The 21,031-nt window shown below is 45.4% G+C and overlaps 1 protein-coding gene across 1 annotated transcript; it reads left to right on the forward strand.

Moving 5' to 3' along the window:
• Positions 1–5,189: 5,189 nt before the first annotated feature.
• GABRQ (gamma-aminobutyric acid type A receptor subunit theta) lies at positions 5,190–20,723 on the forward strand (the record flags this gene model as incomplete). The annotated part of the gene is given in 10 exon segments (XM_079910847.1): positions 5,190–5,341; positions 7,386–7,474; positions 12,570–12,637; positions 14,215–14,435; positions 16,222–16,304; positions 16,851–16,988; positions 17,532–17,684; positions 18,886–19,133; positions 19,756–19,846; positions 19,849–20,723. Coding segments are annotated over 10 exon segments (2,118 nt in total).
• Between the last annotated feature and the right edge of the window lie 308 nt (positions 20,724–21,031).

The raw sequence follows: 21,031 nt of genomic DNA on the forward strand, positions 1-21,031 counted from the left end.
TCTCCAGGCAGAATTGTGGACAGTATATTGTGACCTATCTTCCAATTCAATAACTCGCTCTTCAGTTGCATTTTGCCTTCTGTTAAACCCATTCATCCATTAAATTCTCAGTTTTCATTATTATATTTTTTAGCTCTAGTTCTATTTGATCCTTTTTTAAATCGTCCATATGACATTTTCTGTTACCTGAAAATATTTCCAAGCTTATATTTTATTTTTTGAAATATGATAAATTAGTTATTATAGTCTATGTCTCATAATTCTGATGTCTGAAATGTCTGTGAATTTGTTTTTGCCATCTATTCTTTTCTGCTGGCTGTAACTCACATTACATATTTTTCTTTGTATGCCTAGTTTCTTCTATGTGCTGACATATTATTGAAAAATTATTTGTAAGAATGATTTCAGGCCTAGGATGACAGCACCTGCCTATAGAAAGTATTTTAATTTGCTTCTGACAAATGCCTGGGGAAACTACCTGTCCAACACTACTTTAATCCAAATTCAAGGCTTCAGATTCTTGGGACCATCAAGGTGATGGGTATCTAGGCTACAAGTCCATGCAAAGGCTGGTTGCTACTGGTTCACCATTATCCTGAAAGGGTAGCTACTCAGTCTCAGTTTAAAGTGGCAGGAAGTCTTATCAAATTTCCCACTTGTCCCCTTTTCTCAAGAGGGCACCACAACCAGAGCTCAATTTCACAACTCTCTTATGATTCATCAAATGCCTTCAGGGCAAAATGACTTCTAGTGCCAGACTTCCTTCTCTGGGTTATTTTCTTCTTCTAGATTTTAGCCTCACTATTTTGGGGTGGTTTTTTTTTTCGAGATATTATTGACATATGTAAGTTACATGAGGATTTGACACATGTTTATATTGTGAAATGATTACCACAATGAAGTTAGTTAACATCTCCAGCCCCCTCACAAAATTACTTTTTTGGGGGGGAAGGGTGGTAACTTTCAAGATCTACTCTCCAAGTTTATAATACCTTATAATTAATTATAGTCACTATGCTGTACATTAGATCCCCATAAGTTATTCAATTTATAGCTGGAAGTTTGTACCTTTTAACCAATATCTCCCTATTTCTCCCCACCCTCAGCCTATGGCAACCACCATTCTACTCTGTTTGAGTTTGGGTTTTTTAGAGTCCACATATAAGTGAGAACATACAATATTTGTCTTTCTCTGTCTGACTTATTTCACTTAGAGTAATACCCTCAAGCTCCATCCATTTCATCGCAAATGACAGGGTTGCATTCATTTTTATGGTTGAATAATATTCCATTATGTATATGTACCACATCTTCTTCATCAATCCATCAGTGAACACTTAGGCTGTTTCCATATCTTGGCTATTGTGAACAATGCTTCAGTGAATGTTGAAGTACAGATATCTCTTTAAGATCCTGATTTAATTTCCTTCATATATATACCCAGAAGTGAGATTGCTGGATCATATTGTAGTTCTGTTTTTAATTTTTTGAGGAACCTCCATGCTATTTTCCATAGTGGCTGCACCAATGTACACTCCCACCAACAGTGGAGAAGGATTCCCTTTTCGCCACATCCTTGTCAACACTTGTTGCCTCTTGTCTTTTTGAAGATGGCCATTCTAACAGGTGTGAGGTGATATTTCACTGTGGTTTTGATTTGCATGTCACTGATGATTAGTGATGCTGAGCATCTTTTCATGTGCTTGTTGGCCATTTGTATGTCTTCTTTGGGAAAATATTCAGTTCCTCTACACATTTTTGGTCAGATTGTTTGTTTTTTTGCTATTGAATTATATGAGTTCCTTATATATTTTGGATATTAACCCCTTATCAGATGTGTGGTTTGTAAATTTTTTCTCCCATTCCATAGGCTTCCTTTGGATTTTGTTGGATGTTTCTTTTGCTATGCAGAAGCTTTTTAGTTTGATATAGTCCCACTTGTTGATTTTTGCCTTTGTTGCTTATAATTTTGATGTCATATCAAAAAAACAGTTGCCAAGACCAATGTCAAAGAGCTTTTCCCCTATGTTTCCTTCTAGTAGTTTTACAGTTTAAGGTCTTACATTTAAGTCCTTAATCCATTTCAGGTTAATTTTTGTGAGTAGAATAAGATGGGGTCCGATTTAATTTTTCTGCATGTGGTTAATCCAATTTTTCCAACACCATTTATTGAAGAGACTCTTATTTCCCCATTGAGTCTTTTTGGCTCCTTTGTCAAACATTAGTTGACCATATAGGCATGGGCTTTCTTCTGGGATCTCAATTCTATTCCATTGTTCTATGTGTCTATTTTTATGCCAGTACCATGCTGTACTGATTACTATAGCTTTGCAATAAAGTTTAAAATCAGGAATTGTTATGTCTCCAGCTTTGTTCTTCTTTCTTGGTATTACTTTAGCTATTCAGGGTATTTTATCATTCTGTATGAATCTTAGGATTCTTTTTTTGTATTTCTGTGAAAAATGCCATTGGAAGTTTGATAGGGATTTCATTGAATCTATAGATTAGACTCATTATTTTTAGCTTTTTAAGAAGCAGAAGTAAACAATACTCTCCTAACTACTGTCATCGTCCTCAGTTTCTCTTCCTTCCAGTTTCTCCTTCACAAGGTAACCAGGCATTCTTCCAAGGCACCGTTCTGATTGAGTCATTCCCTTGCACAATCCTTTCAAAAGCATACAGTTGACTCTAAAATAAAAATCAAATTCCTTTGTTTGGACAATTAGGTCCAAAACTCTCTTGCTCCATTTATTTATTTTACACTGAGTGTGGGTGCTCACTAGGCCAGGTTCTGCCTAATCTCTTGCCTCTTACCTCTCTTACCTCTTGTCTTACTCCAAACATAACCTACACTCCAGCCAAACTGGAACATTTACTGCCGTGTGGCAGACTTGGATCCAGAACACAGATGGGCTAACTTCCAGGTCAATGCTCTTTCTCCTACATCATGATCCCATAGGTGTAAGCCCATTCAATCTGGATATTTATGGATATTCTAATAAATTAACTAGACCAAAGTTCAACAAGTATTGATGCAAATTATAGTGGCATTTTTGTATTTCTTGTTGTTTTGTGGGCTATTTGTCTTGTGAGTTAGAAATTTCAACAAAGCATTACCTCTAGGGAGAGCAGAAGTCGGGGAGGACCCTCTGGGATGTAAGGCCTGGAAGTGAATTCTTCATCATCAACTTTTTGGCAATCTTCATAGTCACAAGGGCACCTAGGAATAAAACTTCAAGCTTCAGGCTTGTTTTCCCCTGACAAATGAGGGACCAATTGCCTGTGGAATTTGATTCCAGGATACTGGGAACATCCTCATCCAAATAAATTTACTCCCATCTGCTGGCGGTTGCCTGAATTTCCAGTGGACACTGAATCACACTAAAACAAAACAAAACAAAACAAAACAGAAAACATAATGTTTTGGAAGTAGTCAAACCTGGAAATAGGATTCTAGTTTGGGCCTCTACTGTTATGTGACCTCAGGCCAACCCCTTTTCCTTCTCTGGGCCTCAGTTTCTCCATATTACAATCCAGATGGTTGGACAAAATGACCTGGAATAGCCATTCCCACTTTTATCAAGCAAGGATTGTCTCTACAAGGATGCCTGGATGACCAGAGACAATGGGGGCAGAATTAATAGCAGTAGGGATGAGTTTTATTGATCCATTCCTGTATGTAATAGCCAGTGACATGCAGGTTCCACCATCTTCTTTTATTTCTACACTCATGTGAGAAGGAGACCATTTGCTGCAATAGTGGGGCAAAGGGAAAGGAAGGTGCAAGGGTGTTCTGCTCGTTCAAAAAGGCAGGGGACTATGAGACACATTTTTTTAAAGTTTGGTTCTAAGATGGTTAAGAAAGTGGGGATAAAGAGTTAAACACTTAAGTGTGGGAAACACTCAACCAACCAGGCAACTGGAGGTTTTCTGAGCACAAGTAGTCCCAACTCACTTCACCAAATACTGAGAGAAAGGAGAAGAGGGCTATATCTCTGTGTAAATGTTTTAGCTAACCAAGAGTGAACCTAAAATTCATTTTCATTGAAACCCTTCTCAGCGGCATGCCTTAGGAAGTTCAGCATTGGTGAACGTGACTGAGATCTATTTATCGATTGCCCATTTGGCCCATGTGCTCTGAAGGACGTCTTTCTGAACTTCATTTGTCAAGGATCTGAGAAGGGAAGGACAGAGGGGATTGGGTGAAGGAATTTCCCTATCCTCTGAGATCCTTTTGTTTCATAGGAGAGTGTTTGAGGTAGTGGAAAGAATAGTTAAAATTCCAGGCTTTTCCACAGGATGGGCCCAAAATGCAGGAGCATTAGAGTTGCCTGCTCTCCAGGGACTAACTCCCTTGAATATCTGAAACACTGGTCTTTGCCTTCTTCCCCTTCCACGGTGTCAGCCCTGGCTATGGGACAGTCACATCTCAGCGTGATCCCAGTTGGTGAACCCTTCCAGTTCCCTGAGCTTTGTCCTGGGGACCCAAATGTGTCCAGCTCTATCAGAATGTAGATTCAGCCAGGGCAGTCTAATTACCTCACTCCCTCACCACAAAAAACAAACTCCTGGGCACACGGTCTTCCAAAAGAAACGCACATTTTGCATTTTTGCAGAGAGAAAGAGCAGGACCCACCGGGTGCCCTAGGTGCGGATGCATGCCCAGCCCCCCTGCAGCCGATTCCCCTCCCCCTCCCCCGGGCCGGCCCCGCCCCTGTCTGTGTCTGTTGCTAGCAGGGGGACGACTGCAGAGGTCTGAAGGGGCGGGGAGCGGGCGGTGCGCTGGCTGCGGGCGGAGGCAAGAGCGCGCGCCTTTTTGTGCGGCTCCTGGCACCTGCCGGATTGCTTCTGCCAGTGCTACCGTCGGAGTGGGCGGAGCCAGCCGGGCTCCAGGCTGGGTGCCCAGTCGCAGCCTGGAGCGGCCGCAGACGGAGCGCACCTCGCACCTGCTGGGCGCGTCCTGAGGGCGCTGCGTCGGGCAGAGGTACTGGAGGACTGCTCCCCCTGGGTTCTGGGCTCCGGTCCGAACCCCGCGCTCCCTGCTCCCCATACTCTCGCTACTGTCTCCTTAGAGGCGACTCCTAGCGACCCCCCAGCTCCCTCTCTCCCCGCACTGCCCACACCCTGTCCCTTTCCCCGGCGGCTGACGGCAGTCTCTCGCGCCCTCCGACCCCCGGAGTGCCGTAGCCATGGGCGTCCGTGGGATGCTGCGAGCCGCTGTGCTTCTGCTGCTCATCAGAACCTGGCTCGCGGAGGGCAACGACCTCAGTCCCACCCCGAAGTTCCACTTCTTCGAGCTCTCCTCCACCGTGCCCGATGTCGTCCTGGACCTCTTCAACTGGTAAGCGGGAGCCGCCAGCCTGGGCATGGCGGTGACAGGAGAGGATAGGCAGCCTCGGACCTCTTGGACGGAGCGGGCTGGGGAAGACTTGGACCCGGGCTCGCCGAGCCCTGGCGTGCGGGCCCTGCCTATAGGTCCCTGGAGGTTGGTGGGATGGGAGTGGGGGCCGCGGGGGGCCCTGTGCTTCAGCCCACCTGTTACTGCGGCGCCTGACCTGACAGAGCCCCGCGTGTGCCCAAACTGCAGCCCCAGGGGGTGGGGGGGAAAGATGCTCTCACCCCAAGGTCTGCCATCCATCCCCCGGGGACCAAGGCCCCTAGTAGCTTTTCCCAGTCACGTCCTTTGGCACCTGTAGGATTGGGGGAAGGGGGTACAGGGTGATGAGAAATTCACAAAACATAGACAGTAGAGACACCTGTTTGAGTCCGGATTTTTTTTCTATCCCATGAGGTGCGTGCGTGTGTTCCTGAATGCGTGTGTTGAGCAGTGAGGGACCTTTTCCGATGCTGCAGATAGAAATTATTGACTCAACTTCATCGTAGCCCAGACAGTGCGATCGGCGGCTGTATAGCATATAACCTTGTGGCCTGAGATGGGTGCATTTTTGTACTTGCTTCCTGTGAAAACATTTGAAGATTAGCTGTTTGATTTCAAGTTTGTTTGGGTCTGCAAATAACTGAAGAGATGTTAAACAGTCAGCCTTTACATGTAGATCACATGGAAATGTGTATTTGTGGTGGCCACAGATCCTGAGTGCTGGCATATGGATAATGTGTGTGTGGTCCTAAACAGGCAGAAATGCGTTGCTTTAATTCAGGAATCATTCATGTGCACACTTTGAAATTTTGTCATTAAAGATGATGAGATTTTTTTTAAAGATGATTGAGAATAATTTTTAAAATGGCAAACCAGAAATGAACATGTATTAGGAAAAGGGGGCATAGTTGGGCAAGGTTCCAGCAGACAGCTCTGCAATGTCCTCAACCCAACATACCAAACTGCGCTAGTGAACACACACATACACACACACACACACACACACACACGAGAGAGATTTGCAGAGGCTGACATTCCATAGTCAATGCATCAAAGATCCTAAGAGTCATAGTGATGCCCAGGGCCTATTCTCATTCACAAGCCCCTTTTGGGGAAAAGAGCCCCCCATGAAGGACTAGGTGAATTGGGTGGGCACATCAGAGACTTCTGGAAAGGCCAGCTCTCTGCGGGGTTGCGCTGGGTCCATTTACATGTGCTCACCCAAGACATGTCTAGGCTGGAAGCACATGCTTAGCCAAAGAGATCCCTGCTCCAAGAATACATGTGTTTTTGAGGACAGCCCTGAACCCCAAGAATCAAAAATGATGATTGATGAGGGTCATAAAACTCTGCTACATGAGCAAGGCTGTCTCTCTGTGTCATATGTAATATGCCAAGTCTTAGAGGTGTACAAAAACAAGATTCACATAGACGTGACAACAAAATGCTGGCCTTAGCCTAGGTAGGGGAAATGTGACTGAGCTAGAGAACATAGACTGGTGGGATCAGCTCATGGGAGTACTGAGGGTGAAAGATGACCTTTCCTGGGGCAATCAGGTGCCCCCAGAAAGAGGACTCCCACCAACCTGGAAAGCTGCATCCAGGCTGATGGTAAAGTGGGGCTCCTTAGGGGGCTGAAGTAATACATTATGTGAGGGCTCACACCTGCCCACACCCTCTTCTCTCCACTTCCCCTACAGTTTCCCCCCATCCCCCCAATTCTGCCTGGTAACAAGAATCCAGTCTTGAGGCCCCACCCTTTGGATTAAAGCTGGGGAGGAGGAGGGGGGAAGAGGAGTCTGCGTCGCTGCTGTGCTTCTGGCTGACTCACTGCAGGGATGGAAGGGAGCGGGGAGAGACGTGTACATGTATGACTGTATATGTCTGCATGTGTGCAGGAGGGAAGGCCCTGGCAAGTTGATGCTTAGGGTGCTCTTTGTTGTTTGTTTTCTGAGAAGCAGTGTGGCATTCACTGATGACCAATATTTACCAATGACTTCTCTTTCAGCAAAAGTTGTGCAAATGAAGCTATGGTTCACAAGATTTTGGACAGGGTGCTGTCGAAATATGATGTCCGTCTGAGGCCCAATTTTGGAGGTAAGACACGTCCAGATACTAGAGCTGAGATACAACAAGCCAGCCCCACCCAGTGAGCTGACCAGGAGCAGTCCTCTAGACCGGACACTTGTGCCTCTCCAAACCCCACCTTCCCGACCCTGCAGAGACCTGTAGCAGAGCACTCCCAGGCCCCCAACCCACAGGCCTTTCACTCTGCCCCTGGAATTTCTCCCATTTCTCCGCCTTCTAATGCAAGAGGCCTCTGCCCCCTCCACACTCCTTTACAGTGGCACGGAGCCTGAAGCACACTCCCTGGGGTGGCTGGAGAAGCACTAATCACAACAGGTGTGCTTCTCATGCTAGAGTTTTCTGCTTCATCTATGGGGAGGACACGTGTTCCACCTGTGAACACATTCTTTGCACCCTGGGCACTTACCCCATTCAGCTGGCTTATAACTAAGGGCATGGACTTCTCTGCCTAGTTTACTTCACCCACCTGGGTCCCAGGCACTTCTGCTTCTGCTCCCCCTCCCCAAGACTTCAGCTCCTACCAAGTTCAGTTTATTCAACACACTGCAGTCAGCATGATCTTTATTAATCCCACCTAACCACCTCAGGAACTTTTGATGGCTTTATTTAACTGCAAAATAAAATCTAAACTCCTTAGCCTAGCACTCAGATCTTAAACACAAAGGTGAGAAATGACAAGGAAACTGAAATACAAACCTCCAGGAAGCCAATACATCAATTTCTCCTCTTATTTCTGCCTAGCCTCACCTACCCCTACCCCTGGCTTTGGAAAGGGTGACTGGCTTCCATCACACAGCTTTAAAGTAACAGGCAACCTTCCCTGACCCCACAGAACAGGAATAGCATTCTCTGGCTGAGGGGACACCCAAGAAACCCAGACCAAGGACAGACAAGAGGAAGGGTGCATTAAATAGACATTAGTCACATTTTGGCTCAGAGGAAACAGAGAAAGAGCTAAAAAGTAGGGCGGCTAAGTCAGAGAAAGCACTCTCCTTCCTGCAGGTGGTAGAACTAGACACCCAATCTAAAGGGTTAATAAATGCTAATATTCACATTTGTACCTATGAATAGAGGTCTTCTGAATACACAAAGCCTCCACCCTAAAGGGCACACAGCTGTTAGCACTTGCCTTTGTGCTAGACCACTGGGGGGCTCTGTGATTTGCTTAGGGAGCCCCCTTGAAAACCAAGTTGATCGCCCTATGCCCTAAGGTTTGGAGGTTGGACATTTGACTGGTATCCCATTGGCTCCTTTGCTTCCTCCGAGTGTGAGGGCAGAAGGCCGTGCTGTCCCTGGATCCAAGGTGAGCGTGCACTGGGGAGTGGGAGGCTGGAGTGGAGAGGGCAGAAGGTAAGTTCTTTCATTATAGAAATTCAGGTGTTAGGGCACAGCCAGCACTCCATTGCATGACACTGGTTTTAGACCAGTTGCACCAAGCAACAGTGGGTGTCAAGGGTGTAGCTGTTACATTTTCTCAATTCATTGTTTTCCTGTTTCTCAGCAAAGGCTAACCAACAGCCATTCAAGTATATCAAGCACGTTCTCCTCGCTGCTTCAGGTTGCCATCTCTGCAGGCATCCGGGGCTATGGGGACAAAACAGGGGCAAGGACCACCCTCTGGGGATTGTCAGGTGTGGCTGGCCCATGGTATCTCCAAGGCACCTCACCAACATTTTTTGAGCTAACTTGGATTTGTTTACACCTGATGCCTAACCTCCTGGGTTACCTAAGCTTTATGGGCATGCAGACCTGGGGAGTATGGGAATAGCTGGGTCCCCAGTTTGGCCAAACAGTAGATGAAGGTGGGAGAGCAAGGACAATGCAGGACCTTCTAGCATTTAGACAGAAGGAGGAACTACAGACTCTAAGTCTGGGGCTGTTTTATTGGGTTGGGGGGAGGCAGTCAATTGGAGAGCTGGGCCAGGGGGTTTAGAGTTGGGGTAGTCCATGACTCCCACTAGACACAGAATCAAATTTCCCTCTGTGTTTGAAGTGAAGTAGAGTTTCAGAGCTTAACACGCAGGCACACACGCCCCCCACATGCAGAGACATGACCTAACTGTGATTGGGTTCAAATGGGAGACATTCCTTCCTTGAGAAGAGGAGGATGAAGAGGAGGAGGAGGGACCAGGGAAAGTTAACAAAGCTGCTTCTTTCTGAGCACGTGCTGCAAAAGGCAGGTCCCTAAGGCCTTTGCTTAGCCCATCACCTGGTATGACATAGGTGTGGAGTGAAGGAATAAATGGGACATCTTCATCATTCCTTCATTTACCTCCTCTTCCTCTGGTACTCTGATGGATGCGAGGGAGGAAGTAGAGTTGGGTAGCAAAGTTTCCAAGAGGGAGGGAAGTAATTACCCCCTTCCACTTTTTCTGCCTTCCTGAGTCCATCAGGAAGGACAGTGATGGGATATGGGACAGAGGCCATCATCCCCGAGATAGCATTTAGATACCTTACCTGGAAGCATCTTGTTCCCCTCTGTTATCCTTGTAAGGATGTGGGATATCTTAGCTAAGCTCTTGTTCTGACCACTACTAGCACATAAGGTATTCCCTCCTAATTTAGGTGGATAAATTAGAAAAAGATCCCAGGTCTCCTTCCTCCAGGCCACAGTCCTGGACCAAGACTCATGCCTTGGTGAGGGGAATGTGGACTGCACTTCAGTTCCCACTTGCCTCTTCAACTGGGAATCTTGGACAAAGCTGAGCCCTGGCACTTTAGGGTTCAGGTCCCCAGGATTCTGCTGTAAGTGATTGGATTGCCTGAATGACACAGAATGGTCTAGGATTATAAGTTTGACACTAGAGTGAGGTAGTTGAGGGGATGACTGCCTGGCCCTTCTGGGGCTTGTTGCCTGCGTAACACAGCCTCCATCCTCATCTAAACGCATGTGGGGAGCCTGAAAGGCTGTAATAAAAAAACTGCCTTTCTAGAAACCCCTGTCACTACATAGCGATCATTCACAATAGCTGTGAATGCTATGCCTTCACACAGAGGCCCATTTACTTCTCAGCTGCCATTCATACGTGGATTCCCAATAGCACTTTGCAGCTCAGCTTCTAGGCAGCCAGCCTGCAGTGAAGCCAGCAGGCTGAATTGGAAGCGTCACACGTGTTTCCATAACAGCTATGTGATGTAATACACATAGAATAATGGCTTAGCTGTGAGGCCCGGTGAAGAGTTTTGAGTCAATGAGGAAACAACTAAAATGTATTTTTCCACAGTACTTTATAGTCTAGTACATATTTGCACATCCATTATCACATTTGAATGGGCAGCACTAACACCTAGTCCTGAAAAAGAAAGCCAGGAGGCAGAAACAGACAGACAGACAGACAGACACACACACACACACACACACACACGCACACATGCACATGTACACGCACAAATTCAATCACAGTTACATATTAACACACACAAACACCCTCACCCATGTACTCACTCACATGAACACACAAATTCACTCACACACATATACACCCTCACATACACTAACACACATGCTCACACATTTGCATACACACATGAACATGTTCATACATTCATTCTCACACAAACGTGCTCACATACACAAACACACTCACAAATTCATTCAAACACACCCACATACATCCACATGCTCATGCATTCACTTATACTTGCACACAAACATCCTCAGATATACAAACACAAATTCACTCACACACATAGACACACACACTTCACACATGCTTTGTCATTCACACACATGAAGATACCCACATGTTCACTCACACATGCACACATATACAAACATGTCTACATATTTGCCAACTCAGAAACACACGCACCTGAACATGCTCACACATTCACTCATACCTGTATAGTGACATGCTAACACATATGGATATGCTCATGGGTTCACTTGCACATCAGCATGATCACACACTCACTCAAACACACACATTCAGCCACACACACATGGACAAGTTCACAGATTTTCTCAAGCACATAAACATGCTTACATACACCCACACTTACACACTCACAGTTATAAGTGTGATGGGTGTGAGTGTAGAAGTGTAATCATTTATCACACTTATCACTTGCATGTGAACAAGGTCACACACACAAATACATTCATATATTCATACAATGAACTTGCTCACTCACACATACATACACCCATAAGTTCACTTACATTCCCAAACACAACTTTACACACACAAACATAATCATGCATTCACTTACACATGGACATGCTCACAGATACACTAAGTGAACAGCCTCACGCAAATAACCTACATATTCACTCCCACACAATACACTCAAATACACACACATGCTGACGCATTCATTCACCCAGAAATGTGCTCACACATTCACTTATACAGAAACATGCTCACATACATGAAAACACTCACAAATTCACTCACACACATACAAACAAGGTTACAAACACACCCATGTTCACACATTCCCTTGCACATTAACAAGCTCACATACACTCACACAGTCACACATTCTCTCATACATGATCACACAAACACATTAACTCATAATTCACTCCCACACAACACACTCAAGCATACAAACATGCTGAAATACACTCATGTGCACACTGACACATTCACCTGCACATGAATACATGCACAGATTTACTCAGGTATGTGAACATGCTCACATACACTCATGCACACAGCTCACGCATTCATTCACACAAAAACACATGTTCGTTCCCACATGGACACATTCACATGAACTCACACAAATATGCTCATGCACACCACAAATCTTGTTTTGGGGCTCATTTCTCTTAAGTTTTTTATCAAGAAAACGTTTAGAAAAAGAGTGCTTCATTGCCTTATTTTTTTCTTCATTTTGGCCTGACTCTTTCTTTTCAGCATATTGTGAGCCAGGCCCTACTCTAAGTGCTTGGGTTGCATTAACTATGAGATAAGTGCTATCATTATCCCCATTTTACTCATGAGGAAACTAAGCTCAGAGAGGTTAGGTAGCTTATTCAAGGTCACATAGCTAGTAAGTGCCAAAATGGGGTTCAAACTTCAGGCGGTCTGGCTCCTGAGTCCATGTTTTACCCTTTTTCCTACACTGCATGTAATAGTGTCTTCCTGTATTGTAGGTGCCCCTGTGCCAGTGGGAGTATCTATCTATGTCTCCAGTATTGAACAGATCTCAGAAATGACTATGGTAAGTGTGTCAGCTCCAGCCATGAGACAAGGAGCAGGGTCATAAGCCTGTTGTTCTGACCTGCAGCAGAGGCCACATGGAGGGCACAGTAGGTTTTGGAAACTACAGCCACCTGAAATTAAAAATAAATAAATCTAGATGTATTACAGACATTAAAGTGAAAGGCTTATGATGGTTTTAAAATATAATATAGGATATTCTTTTAGTGTCTTTGAGATAGGTAAGGACTTTTTAAAAAAGACACAGAAAACACAAACTATAAAAATAAATACTGGTAACTAAACTATATTAATATTCTCTTTAGCCAAAACTTCTGGCACTTCTGTTTTGCAAAATAAAAAAGCAAACTGAGCATGACAAGTTTGAAAGGATAGTTCAGATTGGACTAAAATATTTGCAACACAAAGGACTGGTATTGAAAATACACATAATTCCTGTGAATTAATAAGAATATTTTTATTTTTTTAACATCTTTATTGGAGTATAACTGCTTTACAATGGTGTGTTAGTTTCTGCTTTATAACAAAGTGAATCAGTTATACATATACATATATCCCCATATCTCTTCCCTCTTGCGTCTCCCTCCCTCCCACCCTCCCTATCCCACCCCTCTAGGTGGTCACAGAGCACAGAGCTGATCTCCCTAGGCTATAAGGCTGCTTCCCACTAGCTATCTATTTTACGTTTGGTAGTGTATATAAGTCCATGTCACTCTCACAGAGTGAGAGTGAGAAGAATATTTTTAAAGCAATAGAAAAATGATCAGAAAATTTAAACAAGAACTTCACTTTTGTGAAGAAAACCAAGTAGCAGATAAACTTATGAAAAGATGCTTGACTTTATTATTAATCAGTGAAATGCAAAATAAGACCACAGTGAGAACCCATTACATATCCACCAGACTAGCAAAAAGTCAAAAGTCAGACAGTACCAATGTTGGTAAGGCAGGAGCATTGGGAGCTCTTATCTGCACTTTATAGGGGTATAAACTGGAACTTTTGCTTTATAGTTTTTATTTCATTGTGATTTTGATGTGTATGGTGTCATCACATAATAATACACATAGTATATTCATATAAGGGAATAGTATCCAGCAATGCAAGTGAACAAATTTTAATTACACACATCGACCTGAGCAAACACACAAACATAATGTTGAGTGAAAGAAGCAACTTATGAATACATAGTGTGATTCCATTTAGAAAAAAATTTTAAATAAGTCCAACTAAGCAATATGTTTCTTAGAAATACATAGACAATAAAACTTAAGAAAACATAGAGAAAAAATAGAAAAAGCAAGGGATTATTATCATTAAAATCTAAGATAATGGTTACTGCTGGGAGGTGTGGGAAATATGTTCTGCAAGAGACACGTTGAAGATTGATAGTTATTGGGAATATTCTATTTCTTAACCTGAATTTTAATTTTATGGGGCTCATTTTATTATTCGTAACATTGAACACTCTTACATATGTTTCGTTACGCATCTATATTTAGGATGTATTTCATACACCTGCATACACACAAACACCGAGGACAGAAAGCTTACAACTAGGATTTACCTTTCTTTCCTCAGGACTATACTATTACAATGTTTTTTCATCAGACCTGGAAAGATCCACGTTTAGCATACTATGAGACCAATCTGAACCTGACCCTGGACTATCAGATGCTTGAGAAGTTCTGGGTCCCTGACTGCTACTTTCTAAATAGCAAGGATGCTTTTGTGCATGATGTGACTGTAGAAAATCGCGTGTTTCAGCTTCAGCCAGATGGAACGGTGCGGTATGGCATCCGGTGAGTTCCCCCAGGGACCTGGGGGTCACCATGACAGCCTACCTTCTTCCCATTAATTATCCCATGAACACACTCCAAGGGACACACAGAGGAGCCCACTGCTTTCCAAATCTCTCTTTCACTGCCCCCCTCACTCAGTAGTCAAAGTGGAACCTTCAGAGTTTCCCACAGCCATCCTTGGCTGTCCTGTCCCCACACCTTGCCTTATGCTGTTGCTTCTGTCTGGAATGACCCGTTCCTCTTTCCACGAGTCTGAAGCTTTCCTATCCTTCAATCCCTAATTCAAATGCCCTCTTTGTCAAGAAATCATCTTTGATACTCTCAACTGGAAGAGCTCTCCCTTTGCCTTAGCATTGAATGTATATTCTGTTATTTATTTGTGTCTTTTCTCTCCCATGCAGTGAAGGAGGGGGACTGGTCTCTGCCATTGATCATATATGCAACATGCAGGGGCCCCAAGGGTGCGCAGTGTGCGTATATTGCCTATGGCTTTGTACAAACAGAATGTGTGCACACTGGAGCTCCCCACTGGCCTATTTATAGCATAGCAGACAGTCACCAAAGCCCTCCGCACAGCCTCATCTCTTACAAAAAGTCTCTTAAGACAAGCATGAGACATAAATTTAGCTCAGAAAATGTCTCCAAGAGGGAGCTACTAGGGTACAGCTCTTTCTCTGTGGTTCTCTTGCTGAATCCCTTTGTTTCCCTCTTCTTTCTCCATCCACTTTCCCATGGACCCAGACACTGGAGTCAGAGAACAACAAAGCTTACAGGGAACAGGTCACTGGTCACAAAGGGGGCCTCAGCTGATTAATGTTCATGTAGAATTCACAGAAAGGAGATAAATACACACACACACACACACACACACACACACACACACACACACTACCCACTGTACAAAATGGAAATCACTTCAAGAGTTGAAAGGGACAAGGGTGGTATAAGCAACTGGGAAAGGCAGGACAAGGAAGGGGCCAGAGCTTCCCAGCTGGGGCTGCAAAGACCTCTTCTAATTATCCTCTTCCCCATTGTTCACTTCTCCCACTTCCCCAGGTCTTCCAAGATCCCTCCTCAGATTCCTCTCTTGGACCTACCACATGACAACTTGAAGCCCCATTCCATAGCTCACCTCAGATATATTAATCCCTCCTATCCATTTATACCCACTGGCATTTTGCTAAGCCCCAGTACCCTCATAAGCAATGCACAGAGATGGGATTGCTGCCGGAACAGCTCCCATGGCCAAAGGTAGGCCGGGGCCACTGCCCACATCGGTACCCGCACACCACACACAGGCACTCCACAACAGATCTGGTGTTTCAGCTGCTTCAGTGTAGCGGTTTCCTCCTGACAGCTTTGCTGCTCCTTCAGCAAGAAAGTCCTCTTTCTGCCTCTGCATTCAGTTTCCTCAAGGACCCTTCCCATTCTGACACCCTGAGGCTTCCTGACATGCCATGTATCTGTTGTCATCTGTGTAAGTCCTACCAGACTTTTGGGTGTCTGTCACATACAAATTCCCTCTCTCCTCCTTACACAACTGCAACTCATCTTTCCTCTAGGAGGGAAGGAAGCGTGCGGGGCGGGGGCAGGGTGGGGGAGGAGAAAGAAGGAGAGAAGAAAGGGAGGGAAGGAGGACCCAGCTCTAATGTGGCCAGTGTGGGAAGGTGTTAGGTGGGTCAGTCCTTGGGGTGCCTCTCCCCACCCCACCCCTTCAGTCTTCTCAGGAACAGTTACTTGCCTGGGCTTGACTCACTTTTCTGTTCCTTTTGCTTTTCCTTTGCAGGCTCACCACCACAGCAGCTTGTTCCATGAATCTGCAAAAATTCCCTCTCGACAAGCAGACCTGCAAGCTGGAGGTGGAGAGCTGTACGTATGTCTCCCAAGGCCCCTTTTTTCCCTACCCAGCATTGGGGCCGTGATGAAGCCAAAGGCAAACTTGACAGTGAGAGGGCCTGCATATCTCCCCTACTCCCTCCCTCCCCCATTTCTCTCTCTCCCAGGTAGATAGATGATAGATAGATAGATAGATAGATAGATAGATAGATAGATAGATAGATAGATAGAGACAGAAAGACAGACAGAGAGGGGTATATATACGTATGGTATCAGGGAGAAGGTGGCCTTTAGGCTATAAAGAGTCCCATAGGGAAATGTGCCTAGCTATGGGAAAATTGTGCACAAGCTAATGGGTAGGAGCATATCTCTTTGCTGTGCTTTCCTTCCTGGATAAGAAACTTCAAACTGAGAGTTCTCTTTCCATGTGACCCCCTTCCTTATGCTCAGACCCACAAAACACAAAGGTACCCCAATATTGCAGGTTCCAACTACCCTTTGGTTTTCACAAGCTCCTCTGGTGTGAAATCTGCCTATGCCTGCTCTCTGAGATTAACTCTGTTTCCTTCCCCCTCCTAGACGGCTACACAGTTGAAGACATCCTATTATACTGGGAAGGCAATGGGAATGCCATCCAGGGTACTGAGAAGCTGCACATCCCTCAGTTCAGTTTCCTAGGAAAGACGATGACTAGCAAAGAGGTGTTTTTCTACACAGGTGGGTCTGACCCCCTCCTTCTCTCCTATCTCCTGTCTCTTTTGTACCCTAGGAAATTCCTGGTAACCTCTGCCTTTGACCTCTAGACTCTCTTCTTCCTTCTTTCCTATTCCCTTCTTGTTCTGGATACCTTCCAAAGCCCCCTTCATAAAGTCCCAATGGCTTACCCTCTGCCAATGAGAAAATGTGTGTGGAAGCAGTTGGCCAGGTTTGACACTCCACAGGCCTCCTTCCAGGGCCAGCCTCTCCCCTTCCATCTGTTGTAGCTTTGAAATATCTCATGTCTTTCCCATTTCAACTTCAGTTGACATGGAGAAAGTGAGGAAGGAAGGAAGAGATAGCAGACTTGCTACGCCATATGGGCCTGCTGACACATGCCATTGTCACTGGCCTTAAGGCAGCAAATGGGGTCAGGTCTACATACTGCCCAGACTGTAATATTAGAGGCTGAACTGGCCATTGGTTTCCCCCCCACCATCGTGTACTTTACTCGGAAAATCCCCTCACCCCTACCACCCTAATACCAGTATGTCTACCTGCCAGGTTCCTATGTGCGCCTGATAGTGAGGTTCCTGGTCAAGAGGGAAGTCACCAGCTACCTTGTGCAGATCTATTGGCCTACTGTCCTCACCACTGTTGTTTCCTGGATATCATTTTGGATGAACTATGAATCCTCTGCAGCCAGGGTGACAGTAGGTAGGTCCTGTTCCCATCCCAGGAAGGAACTTGGGTTGTCTTGCTCAGAAAAAAGTTGAAAGTAAGGAACAGTGTGTGACTGCACAGGCAAGGAAACAAGATGGGACCTAACAGGCACACTACAGGTGCCCAGCCAATCCACAGCAGAGAGACCAACATTGGAGACAGATGTGAAAAAAACATCAGGGTTGGGATCTTGGTATGTTGGGTCCAAAGTACCAGAATTCATTATTTGCTGGATACATAAATGAATGGACAAGTCACAAATTTAGATCAGAAATGCAACACAATAAACATTGATTAAGCAACATATCAAAATGCCCAATTAGGCAGCAGAGGGCTTCTAGATGAGCTGCTCCTGGCAAGTGTCTAATGGAATGCTGAGACAAATGCTATCAGAGTCCAGAGGAGGAAATGACCCAGGTAATGACCCAGATCTTATCGGCTAAAACTGCACCAAGAAAGTATTGCTCAAACTGGGTTTTGAGGACTTCCAGGAGGGTGCCTGGAGCACAAGCTGGGGAAGTGGGGAGAGTAGCAGAAAGGCAGCTTGGGCTGACTTGGGAAGAACATGAAATTCCATTTTAAGCAGTTGGAACTTCATGTATAAGCAATGGGGAGCATCAAAGGCTTTTGAGCAGTACTAAGGAGGGGCCTAAAGAGATCAGCTCCCAAATTTATTTGGTCCCACTCTGCAGAATGTCTGTGTATCCCAGACCCTCGTCTGCTTTCTCCTTCACCATCTTTGGGGCAGACTTTTCAGCCTCCTTCTTTAGAAGCACACACTACGCTAAACCTTTATATTTATGTAATATTTTAGGGGTCACAAAACTTTCTGAGGGATGGACTACAGGAAAGCTTACATACTAGCAGGCAAAGGGGGAAAGGACCATCATAGGGCAAAACGGGGCTGGACATGTAAATCACTATGAAACCATGGCTGGAGATTTTTGACTTGATCCTAAGAGCAATGGGAAATCACTAAACTATTGAAGTACAGGTTGGGTGTAAAGATGGGGGAGGAGAAGCAAAGATAGCAATTGAGCCAGGGCCCTAAGCCTGGTAAGCTGAAGGCCTTTTGCTGAGGGCCCTCTCAATCTCAGAGATGGCCTTTGCTCCCTTCCAGTGGGGTGTGGGTCTGATGGCTTGCCAAGAACTTCAGCCACCTGAGGGGACTAACCCTGTGCTATGTTGTTTATAGGTTTGACTTCAATGCTCATCCTGAATGCCATCAACTCACATCTGCGGAATAAACTCCCCCAATTTTCCTGTATCAAGGCCATTGACATCTATATGGTTGTATGCTTCTTCTTTGTGTTCCTGTCCTTGCTAGAATATGTCTACATCAACTATGTTTTCTACAGCCGAAGAGGACCTCAGCGCTCTCAGAGGCAACTCAGAAGAGCCCAAAGAGTCATGACCCGCTACCGCTACCAAGAGGCGATGCAGGTTTGGCTTTTTGACTGACAATCTGCTTTCCTTGAGCACTTCTTAAACCTAAGATTAGCACTTGACCCTTTCAAATTTCTTAGCTCCTTTAATCCTCATACAACACACACATGCGCACACATGCACGCACACACACACACGCACATGCACACACACGCACACGCACACACACGCACACACACACGCACTCCAGGTAAGAAAGAAGTAGAACAATTTATCATCACTCCTTTATAGGTTGAGTCATTGTCCAAGGTCATAAGTGGCAGAGCTATAGATTTCCCAAGACCTTTGGGCTTCAAATCCAGTCTACTTAGCATGCCTCCAGTGGCAGGCAATGGAGCCAGAGGGAAAGGGAACACAGGGAAGCTGAAAGGAAGAGACACCAGAGAGGCTGACCTAACCCTCCTTCCTTTGCTCTTTTGACTCCGAAAGCCATGCTGAGCATTTTGCTGCTGGCAGTACGTTAATGTCCCTCCTTTACAGGGAACTTACCCCCACCTGCCTGAGGAGGTCTTGCCTCTGTCCACTACACAGCACTCCAGAGGTAGCAGCTGCCCCAGAGGGGCAGCAAGAGCCATGAACTTCCCTTGCATGCTAACAGCCTCTCGGTTCTGTTCCTCGGCACCTTGCGCACAAGAGACCCCAGGAAGAAGAGGTGGCTTTCTCAGTGGAAGAGCCCATCAGTCATGTTACAAGTACTCATGAGGAAAGTCCCCCCCCCCATGCTCCCTAAAAGTGATTGTACATGCAGCATTCGACCTCATGAGTCTATCCACTGTCTCCTTAAAGGATGACCAGTTGCACATAGAAGATGAAAATGGCTCTCCTCCCTCCAGACGGGTGTGGGCTGGCCTAGCAAGCCCAGAAAGCCTCGGCTCTCTAGCCTCCATCTCAGAGCAGGCACCTCTGGCCTCCTCAGAAAGCCTCAGCTCACTGTCTTCTCTCTCGGACCAGTCCTGGCTGGCCACTGCAGAAAGCCTGAGTGACCTGCCATCCACCTCAGAGCAGGCCGTGCCCAGCTATGGCATTTGCATTAATGATATTGATATTGATGACAGTGTTATTCCTACTGAAATCCGCAACTGTGCAGAGGCCCATGGCCGTGCTGAGACCTGTGACCCAGAAGACCCTGAAGAGAGCTCCAACTCCGATGAGAGCCAAGACCATGGCCCCAGTAGGAAGCATCTGCTTGTCCACAGCCAGAGGTGTGTGCAAGAAGCAAACTACAACCTTGAGGAGATCCATAACACCCTTGATGAGACCCATAGCACCCTTCATGACATTTGTAGCTTGCCTGATGACGTCAGAGTTGAGAGTGGCTGCCTTGACCTTGAGAAGCAACTCAAGTATAATGTTGACAGTACCTGCAGCCTTTATGGTAATGTTATGGGCTTTGATCCAGACAAGAACACTAACTCGGAGTCTGATGACAGTTCCCCCCCAAGCCCTGGGTGCTCCTTCAGTAAAGGGTTCTCTTCCAAGCTCTTTCACCCTGACTACATCCCTAAGGTCGACCGGTGCTCCCGGCTCCTCTTCCCTCTTGCCTTTGTGGTGTTCAACATTGTTTACTGGGTGTACCATATGTATTAGTTCCATAGTGTCCCAGAGTGACACTATGCTCCTTTCATAGTTCCTTTTGGTTCCGTTTTACCTTCTTTTCTTTTTTCGTTTTACTTTGTGGTTATTTGGGCAGTTGAATCAGTTCCACCTTTCTCTTTACAAACATGAGGTGGGGAGTAGTTGGAAAGGTTGTGTTCTGGCTGGAAGTAAAGGGATTGAGGTGGAGTTGGAGGTAAATAGCACATTGATTTCCCTTTTCTTCTGAATACTATCACGTTTTCAAAGCCTTCTAACACCTAATAAGCACAGAAAAGCCCCCTGGAAATGGAAATGTTTAG

Source organism: Stenella coeruleoalba, assembly GCF_951394435.1.
Source record: "Stenella coeruleoalba genome assembly, chromosome: X".
NCBI classification, from domain to species: domain Eukaryota; kingdom Metazoa; phylum Chordata; class Mammalia; order Artiodactyla; family Delphinidae; genus Stenella; species Stenella coeruleoalba.